The 21,461-nt window shown below is 36.0% G+C and overlaps 1 protein-coding gene across 3 annotated transcripts in view; it reads right to left on the bottom strand.

The window, feature by feature from the left end:
• Positions 1-307: 307 nt before the first annotated feature.
• Skap2 (src kinase associated phosphoprotein 2) overlaps positions 308-21,461 on the bottom strand; it is a 310,376-nt gene continuing 289,222 nt past the window's right edge. For all 3 annotated transcript variants that reach the window (XM_087206614.1, XM_013070279.3, XM_087206613.1), the window contains 3 exons: positions 19,212-19,289; positions 13,585-13,697; positions 308-409 (listed from right to left, as the gene is read on the bottom strand). In XM_087206614.1, coding sequence (XP_087062740.1) covers positions 317-409; positions 13,585-13,697; positions 19,212-19,289 — 284 coding nt within the window. In that variant the 3' untranslated portion in view covers positions 308-316. The remainder of the gene's footprint in view (positions 410-13,584; positions 13,698-19,211; positions 19,290-21,461) is intronic.

Here is a 21,461-nt window from a genome sequence, read left to right as displayed (position 1 = left end):
TGTTTTCTCAACACTGTCAACTCAGATCCTCAGAAAGCCCATAAAAGTGGTATTTTATTAAAGAGGAAGAGATTTGGGGAAACAGCTTGTTATTATCAAAGGAACGTTCTCTAAATAATCTATTCATTTCCAAAGTTAATTGTGTGAAGATATTTTTAAAATTAAAGATTAAATAAAACAGAAAAAGATGTGTGGCACCATCTTTGTGTTATCAGAAAACCATGACGACTTAAGACAAAGACTCACAAGGAAGAGACCAAGAGAGCATATGAGCTATAACAAGAATATTGGATTAAAATGTACTTACCCAGGACTCTCAAATATCATACATCTCCATTATGTAGGCTTTAGGCACCAAGCCAATGGCTCCCTTCATTTCTCCTACCCACCAGCCATATCTATTGTATTCCTAATTGAAAACAATATGCAATATTAACCTTTAGACTAGTGTAAGTACAATGTGGTTTGTATGCAACTTCTTAGAAATGTTATTTCTTTTGATAAAATTACAACAGCTTGAGCTGCAAATGGAAACATTCTCATCTTTTTTGTTTCTAGACACTTTAAAAATGCTGTTAGGCAAAGATTTAAATTAATGTATAACATAAAGCCTGTTTATTACTCTGTAGAATACAGAGGCAGTCACTCACTCGTGGTAAGAAGCTGGGAAAGGAAACTGCTTCAGGAAGCCAGTTCTCTAGAGTGTTCCCTCCCCCCACCCCGCCCCTTTCCATTTCTCTACCACTATCTCTACCTCATCTCTTCTCCCTTCTCCCCACCCCTGAGCCTAGGGATATCTTTTATGTGTAAGCACGAGTGCAAAAGTCTATAAAGTCAGGATCCCAAAGGTACTATATGTGCCTTTATTATCTAACAAGGATCATTTTTTGCAACAAAATACTTACTTCCTATTTAAACTTATATGAACTAAAATGATTTAGAATGCACTTCTTAAGAAGTTCTTTAGAACTTCTTTCGAATGCCTTAAGAAAATCTAATATATTCATTTTAATCAGATAAATTAGAGAGTACTAATACAATACAATTTGCTTTCAAAATAATATACAAATAGATTCCTTTAGAATAACTTGCCTAAGGTATTCATTGTTCTTTTTATTAATCATAAACCAATGAGATAAAGGATAACTGGAAAGAATTTAAGTTGGTATTAGATTCACCTTTATAGTGGAAGATCAATAGGAAATAAAAGTATCTCAAGTTTTAAAGGCAAAATATTAATCTAGCTGTAAAAAAGAGTGATTGATGAGGCACTTCTACATTTACTTTGAAACATGAGATAAACAAACCCGTGCCTCTTCTTTCCCTTTATCCCCCATTGACAGACATACCACTGCTTTAGGCATCACAAACACTTTATAACCAGGCTCATACATCTGCCAGATTGACTAATGTATTTTTATCTCAAATTTATTTATGTTTAGTGAGATACAAAGTAAAATGAATCACAAGTTTCAAGAATGATATCTTCCAAAAGCAATACTCTCCACAAGCACTGTAGGGCCAAAATTTAATTTTTCATAGAAGATAAATTTTTAAAATCAATCCCAAAAGTAATTCAATAGGTTATGATTTTCCAATGTCTGAGTCATAGATGAATGTTCATATGCATATTGAGTTACATGTGGGGAGGGAAGGTTAATACTAGTACAGACTGAACATTTGTACTGATTAGTATGCTACTGACCATCAGAAAGGAAAATAATGCAACTTTTCAACATAGTGTGGCAACAATAGCATACATGTATTGATAGTCTACCAATAGAGGAATTATAGGAGAAAATGTCAGAATTTTGGGCAATGTCAGAATTAGGTTTATTAGAAGAGCAAAGTGGAGGGAAATGAGGGAGAAAAGACTAACCCTGTACTACTTCTTACTCTAATGAAGGCATAGCTCTGCTTTGTGAGGCAGCAGACTCAAGCTATCAGGTTGAAAAGTTCACTGATAATGTGAACTTAGTGGACAAAACTGTCTAAGCAACAAGAATACTGTGAGTCCAGAACTCAATGATGATGAATGTAATCTATGTAGAATATATTCATCAGAAGAAAATACCAACTTACTGAAAGCTATGATTAGCAACCATTATATACTAATAGGTACATAATAAAACTTCCCTTTTCCATTTTTAAGGCAATGAATATAATTAGAGCCTAATGCTTAGCAAAACAAAAGTACTTAACCTTCCATAGACCAAAGGTCCATATTGTAAATTGTAAAAATGGATAATTAATAGAAAAGTGTGAGTGTGAAAGCTCTTACCCACTGACAATCTTAGAATTTTCAAATTGATTATTTGAAGAGCCTTCCAATGGTAGATACAGAAAATATTTAGTGAAAAGACATTGACCCAAACCTGCTTCCAGAGGGAATGGCCCTCAATCTGGGTGACAATGTTTACATTCAAATCACAAGTCAGAAGGTTCGTATGTCTTTATAATGTTCTACTTTAGTTAATGATCTGTACTGTCCACTAAGGGTATAATACTCTTGAAACGTCACTCATCCAAATTTAAGAACTGATTTCCAACAAATCACACTGACAAAGCACAAATGACAGAGACAGAACAGAGAGAATCCACACCTGAGGGAATTCTAGACTATGGTAGACAAGGAAGGTTCATTAAGTAGAAAGCACAGTAGGAAACAGCAGGGAGGAGCTTATTCAGCTGTACACAAATCCCTTAAAAGTAACATTCAAGAAGAAAAAAATGTTACATTAGTATCTTAAATGCTTAGATTAATTTAAAATAGTTGAAACTGTATGAAATACACACCTCATGAAAGTATTCCAAAGTATCAGATTTAAATCAGAGAAGGCAAAAATAAAAATCAGAATATTTATTACTTTACATTTGTAAAGAATTCCACATAATACTCCTGTGTGGAATTAGGAGATAAGATAAAATATGGGGAGGTAAAATATCTAGGAGTCAAATTTATGGATTTACTCTGCCACCACTAGAGTATGTCGACAAGACTGCAAACACAGGAGCTTTCCTTTTATCATTACCATTCTCTGGATGAGCCTCCTGAGCAACATGAATCCCAATTAAACCATTTGCAGCCTATAAATTGAATGAAAATGCTTCTTGGAGTAGCATATTCTGAACTTCAGTCTGAAGATTCAACATCACATAAGGTTTCCTTCTGAAGAAGAAAATCAGCCTGTATTTGCCTTTCCTCTTTGCTGCCCCAAACAAATGTGATTATGAATAATAGATTACTTACAGTAGAAAATAATGTGATCGATACAATTTTTCTTACAGTCCACATGTATTGTTCTATAAAGTCACAGGTGGATCAGAATGAATGAATGAATAAATAAATAAATGAATGAATCAAGCCTTATCTTATTCAATAAACAAAAAATTAAAGAGACGAACCATACCAGGCTGCCATCTAAATCTCTGACAGGTTAGGAAGCATCATGTCATCTTTATTGCACCCGAGATCTTAGGTACAAGAAGATCTGCCATCTGGCATCCTTCACCCTATTCAACTCTTAACATCAACTGAAATGCTAACATAGGCAAGTTACTGTACTTCAGGAGAACTGATAAAATAATGAAGAGTCCTTTAATCTACAGGAAACCATTCTAGTCAATTTATAAGAAATATTGCATCCCTTTGTAGGACGTGTAATTATTTTCTATTAATCATGTGCTATAAAGCTACATTATGCGGTTATTCTGTTATCACTAGAAAGAGGCCTGCAGTCAGCTTCTGACAATGTTAGGTAATTACTAACATAAAGCTGCTTTCTCCTCCTGCAGTAATGCTATCAAGATCCAAAGGTGTAGTGACGCTTATTGTATAAAAATAGCACTCAAAAGAAATTCAATATCTGCAAAATGGATGGCTTCGAGGCAAAATGTAATGTGGCAGTCAAAGAAGCCAAATTTGCCCAGTAATCCAAGAAAATAATAGTAAGGTAGCATTGAATACTTGCAATCTGACTCCTGTGTTTAATTCTCACACCATTAAAATCATTTAATGTGTTTTACTTGATAGTTAAAATGTTAGGCCCCAATTAATATTTATTAAGCAATAAATTAAAGTGAGTGTGTAATAAGGCAGGAAAAGAAGATTAGCTTTTTAGTTCTGATAAAGTGAAACACAGACTTTATCCAACACAATAGTAAGCATATGCCCATGTTTACTCATTAACTAAAGCTTCTCTCTCTGCTAGTGTATTATTTTACACTTAAATAAAGCCCCAACATTTACTTAAATCCTTTCAGCACCATAATTCTAAATTCTCAAGTATGCTAATCCACTTTCCGTAAACCATATGGTGAAAGAAAGCTGCCTTAACTGAAACCTGAAGCACTTCTGAGGTTTTGTGATGTAGTAACCCTTCCAGAAATTATTTACTGACATGTTTGAAAGCAACAGGTGTGAGAAGTGTTAAAAGGCTATGCATCCTTTTTCCAAACATTTATCTGTGCTTTGAAATATATTAACCTTTTGGAGAAATGAAAGCAATTTCATTTACAAAATATAAAATACAGTAACTTTAAGATCCAGTGAACTTCACTATTATTTTCCAAGTATTGACTGTGATAATTATTCATAAACACTGTAGTGTAATAGTGTGAAAACTAGGTAAGTTTTTCAAACACATAAATACTTTCTTGAAGGCTACCTCTTCAGCCTCTTCCTGTGTAAAGTCTCTTTTTGGATATTATAAAAATCATTCATTTCTCATACATGCATCATTTCAAAAGGTTCCCGTAATTAAAGTACAACAGAAACTTCGTGACTCTTAGTTTTCTAACCCTTTAAATGAGGAAACTGACATTCACAACCCCTAGACCTCCATGATGTCTGACCACTACTCAGGAACCTGTTTGAAGAATTAAATTTCCTAGTGGCTTATGGAAGTCAACTTCATTATTTAATAATTTACTAGGCAGGTTTGACACTGGGTTCCTTTAAGAATTTTTTTTTTCTTGCACTGTGTACTTCATTTTTAGAGCATGAGAGACAAAAGAGAAAAAAGCATGTAGTAAGAATTTTAATTTTGGTTTATGTCCCATGGTAAAGATACATTCAAATTCCTAAAGTCAACAGTTATAATACCATAGAGTGAAAACTGCTCCTCTGACTAATGATTTGTAGTAATGTTAGGCAAGGACAGATCAAATCATGCTCAGCGGAGGGTAGCCTCAGTGCTCCGTGTATCTCACTCTCCAGTGATGGACTCCATGACTCTTCTGGGGTTTACTCACTCCATTGCAGACCTCCATCACCTCTCCCTGGATGACTGCCCTATCATGTCTGCCTCTCTGATCTTCCCAGAAACTGCCTTCACCGGGTTTACCCTGCTGTATAAGAACTCTGATTAGCTCTCTAGTGCATTCACTACAAAGTTCTCTGCTTGGCTTGTTGCCACCCTGGTAGAAACATTCCCCTGTCACTGTGCTGGTGCACAGTCCCACCACCACCACCCCCATACCCACCTCTGTTTGTGGTGCTCCTTCCCCTGGGAAGTCTCCTCTCCTTCAAATCCTGTCATCGACTAAGCCCTGACACAGGTCATTCTGTTGTTATGAAATTTTTCCTGGTTATCCAGTCCATACTATATCTCTCATTTCAAGCTGAGCTTTTATTCCTCAGTGGATTTTATGCACAATAGATTTATTTCTTCAACTAACATGAAAATGCAAACTCCCTGAGTTTAAGAGGCCTTACTCTCTATGCCTGGAGTGCCAAATGTGTTAAAAAGCATGGGATGATGAGCCGGTGATTTAGCTCAGTGGTTTCGCAGCCTGCTGCGCGACGCAAGGACCCAAGTTCGATCCCTGGTACCAAAAAATAAAAAAAATGAAAAGCATGGAATGATGAAACAAACTCAGTTTGTATTTCAGATGATGCACTGGTTGACTCTCCTAAGATTTTTTAGGATACATAATTTCCAATAGAGTATCTTTTTCTTTGTGTATGCTGGACATAGAAGAATAAATGACCAAACATTTGTCCTGAAGAATGCTACATGTGCAAGCTTAGCTGTGAAGTCTGAAGTATGTGGCTCCTACTCAAAGCAGCCTCTTGCTCACAACAATTTCAAGGTGCTGTATAGGATGCCTTATCTAAAGAGCTTAAATCTCATCTGTAGAAAGAAAGATATGTGTCCCCTTTGGAACTGAGACAAAATAATTCCCGTTCTTAGAAGAGGTAAGTTCAGTTAAATTATTTGTAAGCACTGAGGAGGTTACAGCAGAATCCTGTAAAGGTGGAAACACTGTGGCAGGTATAATGGAACATCTACTGGGTTTTCAACTCCATATTTTTCTTAAGAGTATCATCTCAAAAGATCCAGCTCTGTTGTTAACTAAATAGGCAACCTTGGACAAATCCCAAATTAACCAGGGATGAAATTTCTGTTTATATTTAAATTGCTCATTGAGATTTTACAAAAATCCAGTTACATATTTAATATAAATTAGTAAATCTAATTATTATAAATTTGGATCTTCACAGAATTACCTTTATTAAATTTTTTATTATATTTACTGTAAAAGTTTTTGTTGAGGTCATTACCTGCCACTCTTAACACTTACTAAATAAAGTTGTTGAGGCCAGATAATCAAGGCAGATTTTTAAAATTCATGTGAGAATATACTCTTAAAGTAGCTAGTTCTGGAAAAAGCCAAGATCCCTCCTTTATGATTAAAATAAATTATTAGCTCCCCTTTTCTCCCATTTTTGGGTTGACTGCCAAGAAGCTCAGGGCCAAGGCCATAGTTCAGTTGGAGAAACTCCATTGTCTTTTAAGGTCTCCCCAGGATAAGTTCTTTTCCCCTTGGTTTTAAAATTTATTTCCCCCCAATTATGTTAAGCCTTAATTTCTTCACCTATAAGGTAAAAGGATAGCACTAAAGTTCCTGAATTCTATAATTCTATCATTCTTCTAAGAACTCAGGATTGTTCTTTTTTTAATTGTATTTTGGTAAGTGCATATTAAGCACCTGCCATATTTTTAGGTCCTGTAAGTAAGACACAGTGTCTGCTTCAATTCATTCACATTTTAGAGAAACAGATAATTATTATACTAAATCCTGAGAGAAGAAATGTGTAAAAAGAGAAGCAACTAATTCTGTAATAAGATGTTGGAGGCTGTACGTAGAAAGTGACAGGTGGGCTGAAACTCCACACAGAATAATGAAAGGAGCAGTACACAGCATGTGGAAAGGCCTGGAAAGATAAAACAACATGCTATGTTGAGGGAAGAGCAAGTAGTTAAGAGTGTGGCTAACACAGAAGTTACAGGCAAAGATACAGGGAAGAGGGCTTAAGATGAAGTAGGAAAACTAGGTTGGAAAAGTCAGGTTGATTTGGTTTCTACGGTGCTTCTCTGGCTGCCTACCATTCTCAAGGTAAGGAAAGAGAAGATCTTGAGTGATTGGTGTTCTGCCGGATCTATGCTCCCCTTTTCTATTATACAGTCATTTTAGACATCTAACAAACACCAAAACTAAGCATTTAAATATCCACTGAATGAATAAACTGCCCCCAACATTAAGTTTAGTTCAAACTCTATTTCCTTATGAATCTTTCCTTAATTACTTCAGGCTTTACTGATTTCCCTCTGAATTTTTCTTAATCAGTACTCTATCTATTGCTACTCTCTAATGCCTAATAATTTCCCTGGAACATCTACCTTCAAATTCTAAAAGAAGGAGGAAGGAGACATCTCAAAAGAGTAAAAATGTGCTGCATGTGTTTAGGGAGTTCCTGATTTTCAAGAGCAGGTGAGGTGGAGAGAAGATAAGAAATTATGGGCTGTTACATTTAGAATTTAAAAAGAAAATCAATAAAGTGCTTTCACTGAAAGTTTTTTCACTTCTAGAGAACTCCTGATTGTTCTATGCTGAATTAAACCACACAAGGCCTGCAGCATGGCTCCTTCCCCAAACAGCCTCTTCAGGCCCCCTATGCTCCCCTGACCTTTGGCCTCTCCTGGGCCATGGCCTTCTGGCTCTTCCTCTACCTTTCAAGCCACTGCAAGGGTGAGCCCACCAGCCCCTTTCCTCATTTTACGTAAGAGCAAACAAAGAAGTACTTGAGCATGTTGTGTGCAAACATGACAAGAGGAATCCTGTGAGTGGAACTACAGTAGAACATTTTCTGACATGGTGCTGTCTCTGCAAGCTGTTTTCTCATGACAAGCTAGAGGCAGGTACTAAGCAGGAGGTTGGCTGCTTAATGGTTCCGCTGAATCCTGACTTCTAGCATTCATACTGACAGCACAGACACTAAAAACCCTCAGATCCAAACAAATGCAATCATAAAAATACTCCTCCTCCTTCTCAAAAGGCTATAAGATATGGTAACCCTTGGGAACGAGTCTGATGTCAATAATGCATGTCCTGTCGTGGGATATCTCAGTTATCCTTCAGCAACTGGGCATGCTATTGTGGCACCCTGGGTTATACGGTCACAAATGAAAGCTAAAATAGCTGAAAAGAAACTTGTCGTTTCCTTCTGCCAGTAGAGCTTAGCAAGGTGTTTACTTCATTCATCTTCATTATGGGGGTAGTGGTATAGTACCTATATCTTTTATTTTCATAATGAGAAGCAAATGGTCAATGATAGTTACTACTCACCAATTACTGGAAAAAGTCAATCAAGCAGATATAAAAGGAAGTACTGCTTGTAACTCAAACCAATCAACTCTAAAAAAGTGCCTTTTATTGTGTATTAGTAATCACTATTTAATCTACATTTCCTGTTTTTGACAAAATATTTCTCAAAAAGGCTATAAAGCTAACTAAAGTCATGTATGCATTAAATATTCTAGAATCTTTAACTTTCTTATTTTTCTTTTAATATCAGACAAAGTAGCTTGCCTCTTTCCTGCTGAAGTTTAGCTTGTCTGTTATTAAGTCTCTAAAAATAATTTACTGCTTTAAAAATAAGGATGAGAATGTGGTTAGCAGTTTAACCTGAGGTACAGATTGAAAGATAAACGACCATAGGATGTAAATCCATAACAGCAAGACATAATATATAAGCAAAGAGGAATGCAGGGATATGGGATATGCCTACTGCCATGTGATCTGGATCTTGCTACTTAAATTATAAAATTTTTCATAAACATGGTTCTAGGAAAATACTATTAACTGCAAATATTATTTCCATAGTTTGGAGGAAATAAAACTGAGATACAAACTAGCAAAATCAGGGCCGGGGATTTAGCTTAGTGGTTCTACTGTCTGCCTCACAAGCTAAGGACCCGAGTTCGATCCCTGGTACCAAAAAAAAAAAACAACTATCAACACAAACTAGCAAAATCATTTAGCATGATTTTAAATAACCTGATTCCTTTTTTAAAAAGTTTTAAAACATTAATAAGTTGTATACCTCCAATATAACTTTTCCCTATCAAATGAATCTGAAACCACATCTGTATTTCAGGGTTAATTCACTAACAGTGCTGTCATTAGAATCACAAATTCCACTTTCATTCGTCTCTGAATATGTACTTTTTTGTTTTTTAGGAGAAAAAAGATTTCTAAATCTCCATTGAACTTTTTTTTTTGGGGGGGGGGTGCCAGGAATCAAACTAAGGGCCTCCCACCTGCTGCTTGCCAAGCAGTGCTGTGCCTCTGAGCTACATCCCGGCCCCCAATGAACTATTGAAGAACTTATTTAATACATAAAAAAACCAGCAGCAGCTCTGTATGAACCATAGAGCAAAAAGTTACTGGATCTCCTTTTTAGGGAAGCAGTATTTAGATTTATTACCAGTGTGGTTCAAAGGTTAAAACTAAGAAAATGCCTGACACTTTGAAGGAGGAGCTAACTCAGCCAGAGGTCACATGACAGCTGCTAATTGAAAAATGTTAAAAAGGGAAGGGAGAAGGGCAGGGTGTCTGCCTGTTCTTTTTTATTACAATACTTGATTTTCACTGAAAAAATAAAATAGAATAAATTGTCAGATTTGTATAACTCTCAAAAGACGGCTGAATCACCCAGGCTGAACACAGCTGACACTCCATCAAGCATTCCTTGTAAAACGGAGAGGATGGGATTTTAAAATTGAACTATATTTCCATAGTGGTATTTTTAATGAAGACAGCCTAATCCCTACTTTTTTTCTGCCATTACATTAGAAAATTAAGAAACCCTTCTTTATAATTTATGTCTTGATTTCTTTGTTTATATTAAAAATGAATTTTTTATTAAACTATTTTGTGTTGCTTTTAAGGGTATTTTCAGAACAGACAAACTTGCAGAAGGTAAGTCAAGTCAGTGTTAACAATATTTCAATTTTAAATCAACTCATTACTAAGGGCAAGTTACATTTCTTTAAAATATTAGAAAAGTCATGCCATGACTTTCTTTACTAAGTACACATTTTCTATGTCTTCACAAATATGTCAGAGTCCTTAAAATGTATTCTTTATGTATGTAATTTCTACATTTAACTCAAAATGATGAACAAGATTTTTCATGATTAATGCTAACATTTTATTGACATGAGATAGGAAAGTAATAACCCATAGCTAGATTTAAAGTTGAATTAATGACAACATTTTGATTGTGTACATTAGCTGCAATTACTTGCACCACTCATTCTGAGCCACTAGATGGTGTAAAAAAATAAATTAAAATGGTAAAATTTCATCCCACCACAATAATATCTACATATAACTCTAAGAAAGATGAAACAAATTCCTGGACACATAACAATGTTACCAATTTATATACTAATTGCACTTAAAAAAAAAAACTACCAGTACATTAACATTGGCTCTATCTTAATCTAAAAACAAGCCCTTTAAAAGCAATGTTTTGCTCTTTTACTAAAAGCCTTGAATTCTTTTTTTGTTTTGTTTTGTTTTGTGAGACAGGGTCTTGCTATGTCATTCAGGCTGGACTTGAATTCACTATGTAGCCCAGGCTGGCCTCAAACTCTCAGTGATCCTCATACCTCAGCCTCCAGAGTGCTGGGATGACAGGCACAGGCATGCGCCACCAAGCCCGGCAAGTTCTTATGTTATAATACTAGGCATTCAAAATTATAGTTATTCACATACTAAAAGAATTTAGAATATTAACTTCCGGACTGTGTTTGCCAAAGTTTTGATAAAAACAGAAGGCCATACCAATATAAGCTTATTAGAGATTCTCCAGAGATTTCTATCTGAATTTGCCCAAAGCAAGATGGAGAAATAAGGATCTTCACAAACATTTACCCAATTCCAAAGCAACCAGAATATCAACAGCTAATGAACTCATATGTGGCTCAAAGGTTCATATCCCATCAGAGATAGATAGCTTAGTGCCCTTCTCTTCACTCTCACCAACCCTTAGCAAGTTGATGCTGCCATGTCCACAACTGGGCAACTATGCATTCAATCATGCTGCCAATGGTGATATGTTCTGGCTCACAAGGTCTTTTTTGTTTCTTTCTTGGGTTTTCTTCCAAAACCTAAAATAAACCCATGCTAAAATAACAATCTCTAATGAAATAATGGTGGTAATGAAACGTCTGATAGTGAAAATACTGTATTTTTGTTCAGCTCTCTCCCAAACAGCTTTAAAAGATTTTGGATGGCAGTAAATGCTTCATGTGAGTTGGACCACCTCTAGCGTTAGTTCTATGATCAGGCTTCACAAATAAGAGGACAATCTCTACAAAACAGGTTTGAAAGAACAGGAACTTCTACTTCCAGCATCCTAGAACTATAATTCATACTGTATGATTATACTTTCAGTTTCATGTGGACAGAAAATTATTTTCTGAAGCAAAAGTAGAAGACAAGCTCTGGGAACTATGCTTATTTATACTCAGGCGGGGCGGGGGGGGGGGCAGCGCTGTACCCAGGCTTTCAGCGACCAAGACAACCTGATTCATAAAGAAGGGTTTAGCCTACCTGGGCTTTATAGGCTTTGTATTTGCTAAAGCAGTGGGATGAGTGCATAGCCATTACCCCTACTGTCTGAAATTTCAAGTAGAAACTAATCAATCTTTTAATTTTATACACACTTGCAGCCAAGTTGGTTAAAGAAACTACGAGCCACGTAAACTTAGTTATGATTCCAAAGAAGTTACTTGATAAGAACTGAAACTAATTGTTTGATTTCTATATTCAGTGATTAACTCAGAAAGCTGCTGTCTTAACTCAGGACAGTTAAATGCTCAATAACAAGCTTAATCAAGAGTTTTAATGTGAATGTGGCTATCTATAGCTCCCAAGGACTGAAAGCATCTTTCTGGGAATAACAACCAAAACCACTACGGTAACAAGCAGATGACAAAGAATTAAGTGATAAGGCTTAGCTTTGGGCACCCTAACCAGCAATTACCATAGCTGTCTTTGTTTACTTATTAGTAAATATTTCTTTCTCCAGAAATCTTTAAGTGCTTATGTCTCATTCCTTCTGGATTCCCAGTACCTAAAATGAGTCCCCAGCATATTGTAGGTGTTTTATGGTAGCTTCAAATTAAATGGAAGGAGGGAGGAGAGGGGAGGAAGGGGAAGAAAAACAGAGAGAAGCACTAGTCTTGGGAGTCAAAATACCTATGTCAAATACTGGCTCTGGCTCTTTTTTGAGCTAAGTTCCCTTATGTGTAAACCCAAGAAGAGATCTTCGTTGTTGAGACCCTCTGTTTTGATTTTATACAACAGCCATCTAGTGTTAAAATTCAATATGTCACTTTATTTCCAAATTCCTTTCATAGCTAACAAATGAAATTAGCTCTCTGAAATGTCCAAAATATTTCTCTAATCAAAAAATCACATTAAACTCTTAGATTTATGATTTAGTTCACATTTTTATATATATTTAAATTGTTTCCATATATCCTTTGTTTCTAAAATAGCCTCACAAAGTAGACAGTGGAAGATTTTTAATTCCCATATAACAATAGGAGTAGGAGAAAAAGTATGAAAATTAAGAGAGCTTATCCACATTACCAGAAATATAACCTGACTTTTAGATCTGTGCATTCTCAGCAATCCAGATTCTTAAAAAGCAAGGACAAAGATTTTTATATATATAATGATGAGTTTAAAACAATATACTTTGCCACTATATTTACAAGTATAGTGTGTTAAACTTACCTAAACCTTTCTAAATAGAAAAGTATTGCTTTTAAATTGTCGGAACACTCAATATATTTACATAAAGATGAAAACCTTGTTCTATAAACACAATGTTTCCAGTAGTGAATGGCATACAAAGTCAGAATAAGCACAGAGAAGAATAAAAAGGAAGAGGAAAGAAAAACATAATAAATAACCTAATACCTTACAATGTTAACTTTCACATAAGTATATTGTTTCTGGAGAAGCCAGTGGGTGGATGTGAGCCAAGGGCTGAAGTGCTAGGTAAACATACTGTTAAGTTGAATCCTGTTATCTGATTGTGTTTAAATTTTGATTATATTTCACTTGACAAAATAATTAATTATTGTGAACTCCCAATTGTTAACAAGGACCTACAAGAATTCCAACTGGCATTTTTTCCCTAGTGTTGTAAATCCAAATGAATAAAAATCAAACTGTGTGTTTCCCTTCTCCCGTTGTCATTTTCGGGTACTCTCTTACCTTGCTGAGAATGTAAATCACATCACCACGTTTAAATGACAACTCATCAGAAAGAGCTCCTGTACAGTCCCACAAACCTTGGTAAAAATTAGCATAATCTGTGCTCTTATCTCCTAGGAAAAAGAAATAAAAGCATGAGTTAGAGCTTGAACCAGTATATATTAAAGGACCACTCCAGACCACCAAAATAATCTGTTCGGAGTCAATGAATACTTTATTATATCCAGACAAGAATCCTAGTTCTGTCATTTAATTAAGATAATTTTCAAAAAGATCTAGTTTTTATTGTCTTTTTTCCTTTCTGCCTTTCATTTATAACCTCTAGCTGCAGCATATTCTCATCAAAATAGCACCAAGTTTCCCACTTATTTTCTATAACAAACCTAGCCATTCACAGCACGTTCTGAAAAGAAATCTGTCATAGTGCACAATGAGCAATGCCCATGGAATGGGACAAACAAACTGTGAAATAGTCATCTCACAGAATTTGGGACACTTCATAAAAAGGACAATAATAAAGGGGCTAATGCATAAATAAAAAACCCAAGGGCCAGGGATTTAGCTCAGTGGTTTCGCTGCCTGCTGCACAAGCGCAAGGACCTGAGTTCAATCCCCAGTACCAAAAAAAAAAAACCAAACTAAGGAAAGAATTTTTTTAATCCTAAAACCCAAAACTGGGTAAAGGAAGAGCATAACATGAAAGTAACATAAAGGTTAACTGCAGCTCTTTTGGGGGATAGTTTATATACATGGCTTCTCAAAGTTGTCTCTAAAATATTTTAGCAACTTTGAAATTGCCAATGCTGAAGCCGCATTTTTCACCAGATTTTTGTCAGTCCTAGTTTAGGACGTGAGGCTCTGAATAAACATGCAATATACACTAGAATTATCAGCTCATCCTTTTACCAGCATAAGCACAATGGATGTGATGTGCTCAAACCGCCATACACACCATTAACTGATTGATTATTTAGTGCTCTCCACTCTGTAATACCACAATAAGCTGGGTAATAAATGCTTTGTCACTTATACAATGTGAGTCTCCTGAAATGCAGCACAGAGTAAAATACACTGGATGCTTTTGTTACACTGAAAACTATTTCCTGTTTTTAATTCATGATAATTGAGTTTTGATGAGTTAATGCAAAAAGAATGCAAGAAATATCAATAAGATGTCCATGTATTCACTAGCCAGGCAGAACACATACGTGCTGACAACTTCCATCACTGGAATGTCATCTTCGAATTCTGAAGGGATGATGGTGGAGACACTTGCTGGATTAGAGCTGTCATCTTAGTTTTGTTGTATGGCTTTCAAAGAGCAAATTTCTTCATGATCCCAACACAACTGATCACATCAGCACACCAGTAGGGTGCTCATCTTATTAAATACAATTTCTGACTTACACAAAATGTTAACTTTATTAGAAAAATTTAAAATTCTCTTTAATATCTTCAAAGACATTATTAAAGCCAAAAAAAGAACCTAACGTGGAATCTAAATATTTATAAGATGCTACTTTTCAATTATAATTGTAAAAAAAAAAACAAGGACCAGAAAATACACAACCTAGCAAAATCTATTATTTCTTTTTCTCATTTTCTGAGAATTTAGAGAGGAGGACAGTAGGAAGAGGCAGAAAGGAGGAGAGAAGGAGGGAGGCAGGCGGTGAGACAGACACCTTATTGACTTCTTCACATTAGCATGTGAGTGCTCATCACTGATATCAGCAGGGAGGTACACAAGCCTGGGAACCCAACCAAGAACTAACAATGCTTGTGGCCACCCTTCATTACATTTTTCCCCCAAAGCATACATTAAGTAAATTCTATAAATGGACACTAGAGGGCACTCTGGCTGGCCAGATCCTCCAAGAGTTGTCAATGTCTTTTTTTTTTTTAAGGAAAAAAATCACTTTATAATAAAGTGACTGATTTCCTTTAAAAACCACTTATTTAAACAAATAAAGATTTAGAAGTTGAAACATTCTAGTCAGATTAAATCAACTGCTAAATGGGTCAAATGTTGTGCCCCACGCAGTCTGTCAGTGTCAGTGTAAAAGTCAAGGAATTAGAGCAAAGAGGGGATGACATCATTTCACATGCAAGGCCCTCCCCCACACTAACCAGCCAGGAGGTAAAAGGATCTAAATAGCTGGTTTCCCCAGTCAAGGCTTCTGTTTGTTCCCATATTTCTCAGCATTAGGCTTGGTCCAAAAAAATAGAAGAAACAAAACTTGGGCTAAGAATGAGAGTAGAGGTTTTTGGCTTAGCAGTGGTGTCCCAATGGGCTCCCCAGCTGTCCTGGTTGCTCTCTCTTTTTCAGATTCTCTCATGATAATTTTTCATTTAAAAGATTTTCAAGAGGGGGCAGGGAAAAAAGAAAAAAAAAGTATATGGTGATTTCTAACACATAATCCTTATCACTTTGGGGTCTCTCTTCCCCTCGATGCACTTGGTGAAACACCCATTAACACTAATGGAAGTTACAGGAGCAGACGAGGGGAAGAGAGACCCCCACCGTGTACAAGATGCATCTCTCCCTAGATGTGCATCATGAGCATTTCATTAAACCTCACTGCTGTAAAGAGGCAACGGAGCCAGCAATTTTGCAATCCTGGGAAAAAGATGCATTTTCAACTTGCTTTCTATAATCTTGATGATGATGTTACCCAAAGACCAACCTCATTTCTGTGTCCCATATGTGAGCTCTGTTAAAGAATAATTTGTTTATGTCACACAGCTATATGTACATACGATTTACTATTCTATCTTTTTCAGCATGTGATACTACTTATAAACTAGAAATATCACAACTAGGAAGAAAACCTGGTACTATGTGTTTATTAGTCTCAGACTCCTCAGGAAAGTAATGTTTAAATTCTTGGTATGAAATGTTTAATCATACACACAAAAGAATTATACATAGATATAACCTCAAAAGCACAGGTTCACAAAAGTTAACCCTGCTCACCTATATACTAAAAAATAATCCATGTGAGATACGTATTTGTTATGGGATAGAGCATAATGTAATAAAAATACATTCTAAAGTACAAGTTAATTCTTTTTAGTTTAATTTTTCTATATGATTCACATTGTGATCTCTACTTTCAAGATTACCAAAAGAAAATCACCTTATCGTTTCTTGTCCTGAGAGGCATGAATAATTAAAACAAGAAGACATAAAATAAACAATAAATTAGCCAGCTGTGAAGGATTTAAACAATATACCTGCTCCTGCTTTTAAAACCATACAAAAACAGATTATTGGGTAAATCTAACAAAATTATTACAAAGGTAGAAACTGAACACATAAACATTGGAATTACTTTTGCAAAGAAGGCAAGATTTTTAAAAAATGACAATGAAACATGATAATGGAGAATCACTCCCTGAATGTTGTAGGTTTGAAGACTATTTTTAGAAAGGTAAGCATATTTTACAGTGTTAAATCAAATGAAAAAATAATAAACTGAAGAGAAAAATCAAATGTGATCTTGTGCGTACATGCAGGCATGTATGTGTGTGAATATATATGTTCTAGATATATAAACTTGAACATGTAGGAACTTGAAACACAAGACAGATTTTGTTTTGGCTTACATATTTTACATTAGCATTAGAACAGTCTGTGATTTTTTTAGTAAAATCAGTCAATGTGAAAAACATGTAACATTCTTGAGTAAGGTTAGAAGTTCATGTCATGTGATGCTCAGCAAGATAGTAATACCCTTGTCAACTCACTGCTCTGCACGGCAAACAAGCTTCTAGCCTTTGACAGCCTAGGGATGAGCAAAAGTCACTGCTATGCAAAAGCATTAAAACTGTTGCTTGAAAAGAATTTCATGTCACTAAAGATAAGAATTATTGCCATGCTTTACAGCAATGGCATGAAAATCTAGATCAACTTTTTACATTCCTTTGAGGAAAACTAATTTTTTTCCCTACCCTCAAAGGCAAAAATTTGGGAGATAGTCACTTTTAAAGGTTTTTTTTGTTTAGTTTTTTTCCAGTACCAGAGATCAAATTCAGGACCTTGTACTTGTCAGGAAGGCACAGTGCCACTGAGCTATATCCCCAGCCCTTAAATGTTTTTTTTTCTACAGAAAAAAACAAAGTATTTTTGAAAAGTACAACTGCTTTAAACCAAAATATTTGTATCTGTGGAAAGGATATCTATCTGTATGTCGATCTCTTGCATCTGCATAAACAATTTTTAAAAAGAAAACTACTTGTTTTTGGCAGCAGCATGATACATAACCCAAAACCTATAATGTATACCTAAATTACTATTGAACATGGTCTTCAAGGTTTCACTAAGCCTCTGTATTTTATAGCTGTATTTTACAGGACAGGAGTGCTAACATCTAATGACTCTGTCCTCACTTCCTTTCTGAAAACAGCAAAACCAAAACCTTTCACAGCAACCTGCTCCTGCTTTCCTGTCTAGGTCCGGAATCAGGCCTCTGTTTCCTTTCCACATGTCGCTGTAGGAAGGCCTCTGGAACGCTACTTCCTGAACACACACTTCTTGTCCACCCTGCCTCTGACAGCTTGAAAGAGTGATGTATGGACATATCAGAGAGGGGAAGGTGACCCCAGCTCCAGCTCTTTGCAGGACCCGGGGATGACAGGGCAGACCTTGCCCCAGCTGACATGTGTCTATGAAGAGGTGTAAAATCCTGATAAGGCAGTCCTTCTCCTCTTTCTGCGTAAAATATTTGCTGGTTTATCAAAATTAAACTCATGCTTGCACTTCAGATATGGTTTATCTCTTGCTATTTGGAAATAACAAGCAAGAAAAGTTGTCTGTAGCATGTGATTTTGTATATAGCATGTGCAGTTATTTTTCCAGTATCAGTGACAATTAGTACTTGGGGCCATGTACCAAGTGGAAATGGATAAAAGGGAACATCCTTCCTAGTCTTTAGGCCACCAGTGTCCTTTTCCAATTTTTAAGCTGCTGTCACTGGACTCTGGCATTTCTTACCCAATTCATTTGCTTTCTGTGTTAATCATATGCAATGAAGATATGCATGGCCAACATTTAAACAGGCTGCAGATCAATTAGCGGTCTTAAGTTTATCTGATTTTTATCAAAGAAGACAGAGCTGTGGGTCGATTGTCAGAGGCTGTGTCAAGTTGACCTTTTCAGAGATGTCTACATTGCCTGTCCCCTGGGCAACTTGTTGTCCCCTGTTAGTCTCTGAATGGCAGAAGTCTGTTCTGCTCAAGCACAAAGTATACACAGATGTCTATATTACATTCTTATAGGTTTGACAGCAACTGCATGTTGTATCTATAAACTGTCCTTTAGCAGTGACACTTCCTCAATGATGATAAGCTAATTTATGCAACTAAATCTCCTTTGTGCAGAAATGAAAGCTAATTGAGTCATTACAAAGTAATTCAGGAAGGAATACCTTGTATAAATTGGCTTACTTTATAAATCCTTCTCAAGTGGTTTTTATGCATCCTAAATGGGACTAAGCAGCTTATCAGCTATAAGACATCAAGACCAAACAAGCCAACTTCTGGGAGCTTTGCAAACATCTTTAGAACAGTAAGAATGTGGCTAAAACAAAACCAAAATAAGCTTTGCCAGGAAGCTACATAATTATTACCTGAGGGGTGGTGCACATTGTCCAGACTTGTTTTCCTTTGTTCTTCCATTTTCACAGAAACATTGTCCTCTTCTTCTTCTGTAAACAAATAGTGTCAGTAGCACACTGAAGAGGTTCTTTAGGGATAACAGTGCAGTAAACATCCCATCTTAAGAGCAAATTTGTAAGTTTACAACATATAAATATTATTTTTAAAAGAATGAAGCTATCCAAGATTCATATTCCTTTGTCAATAATATAACACTGAACAAATAAACCACTAGCTATTTCCAAATGGCAACCCTAACAAGGTTTATCTAGTTGGTTGACAAAATGTAGATGTACTAATGCATTACACATATGTTTTAAATATTTACAGAAACTCATCTGGAACAATATTAAATCCAGTAAAGCCCTCAAATCCAGTAAAATAATACCCAGAACTACATTATATTGTTTGGCAGGAATATTACAGATAAAATCATGGTTCCTAAAACATTGATTTAACAAGGAGAAAATGTGCACTGTAAAATACAGTTAACCTATAAGTCATCTATTAAGTATCACTTTCATGTGTATTCTCACTTAATTTTCACAGAAGGATACTAGAAGGATCCTCACCTCTTAAGGTAATTTCTTCCCGAATTATACTAAGGACCTACTAAGTGTTATATACCATGTGAGAAAAGACTTTGTAGATAATTTTAAAATCCTCATTCTGTCGACAAATAAATGAAACTCAAAAGGTGAAGTAATTTCCAAACTATGTTACTGAAACTTAAATTTGTGATTATACAGTTCCTGTTCTTCATCCTAATTATAGTCAGTGCTTTGCCTGTATTCTTTCAACTTTCCCATCACATTCCCTCCTCTGCGTTAATATGAAAAAATATGATAAATTTAAATGAGAAGGGTTTTAAATAGAATCAAACTATTTAATTCTTTTATACTAAAATATATATATTTAAGCAGGGTGTGGTGATGCATGCTTATAATCCCAAAATTCTGAGAGGCTGAGCAGAACAGCACAAGTTTGAGCCCAACCTCAGGCAACTTTGTGACTTAGCAAGAGCCTGGCTCAAAATTAAAAATTAAAAAAAGTTCTCAGGGCCGGGGATTTAGCTCAGTGGTGCTGACGCCTGCCTCACAAGCACAAGGTCCTGAGTTCAATCCCCAGTACCAAACAAACAAAAAAAATGTTCTCAGTGCAAAGGCCCTAGGTTCAATCCCAGTACCACAAAAATTGTTTAATAAAAATTGTTTTTTAACTTCCTTTACATAAGGATTGATATATAACTTAGAAAGTGAATAAAGGGCATGCTAAAGAAAAACTGGATTCAAAAAGAATCATAATTCAAGAAAAATCCAAAACTTCAAAGGATAACATGCAAGATAATTCAAATATAGTCACTTAACTCTTAAACAAATCAATTGCCTTTCATTGAGTATTAACTGCCTGTAAGAGAGAGATTTGCCAAGGAGGCAAAGGCAATAGGGAGCTTCTGCCCTCAGGAGGCTGACAGCTAGGGGGGACAAAAGACAAATTTAAAAGAAAATGGGCTAATGGGGCCTAATCCTGGCAATGAGGCACAAGGCACCAAGAAGTGCAGGGAGGAATCTCCTAACTGGGGATGCCAAGAAGGCCTGTGGGGTGGAAAGAATTTAAATAAGCAAAGATGGGAAGAAGGCTATTTCTAGACAGAGGAAAAGCCATGAATTTGAAAAGAACAAGGCACAGTCACATCCATTGTGAGTAAATAACATGGGACTCACAGGGGAAGGGCAGGATGGGAGAGGATGTCAGTGGTTTGGGCTGGTTGTTGAAGGTCCATGAACACCCTGTTAAGAACTGCAGGTTCATCTGGTGGGCAATAAGAGCCTACAAGGCCTTGGAGCAGAGGATGGGCAGGACTGAAACTCTGCTCCAGGAATAATCATTTGATCCTATTGTCTTGGGCAGTTAGGAGGGACAGGAAAGTCTTGATAAAGGGAAAGGAAGTCCTGGACTGAAGGGGCAGAGGAAACGGGAAGGGGATGGTTGTGGAAGGTAAAGGAACTATAAGAATCGATAAGCTTTGTGCCTGCCTGCCTGTCTGCCTGCCTGAATGGACATGGTGGAGAGGGAAAAGAAAGCAACCAGAGGCTTAAATTTAGTTAAGTGAAAAATGAGTGTATCATTGCTTAAAAAAAAACACAGTTTAAAATGATAGCAAACAATCTCTGCTGTGTGTGTATAGTGTTAGTGGGACTACAAGGAGTTGTGTTTTCCAC

Source organism: Heterocephalus glaber, unplaced genomic scaffold, assembly GCF_053883595.1.
Source record: "Heterocephalus glaber isolate CG9 unplaced genomic scaffold, H.glaber_assembly_v1.0 deba00000676, whole genome shotgun sequence".
NCBI lineage: Eukaryota > Metazoa > Chordata > Mammalia > Rodentia > Bathyergidae > Heterocephalus > Heterocephalus glaber.
The sequence above is the reverse complement of the archived record's forward strand: the minus strand, read 5'-3'. Positions and strand labels throughout refer to the sequence as shown.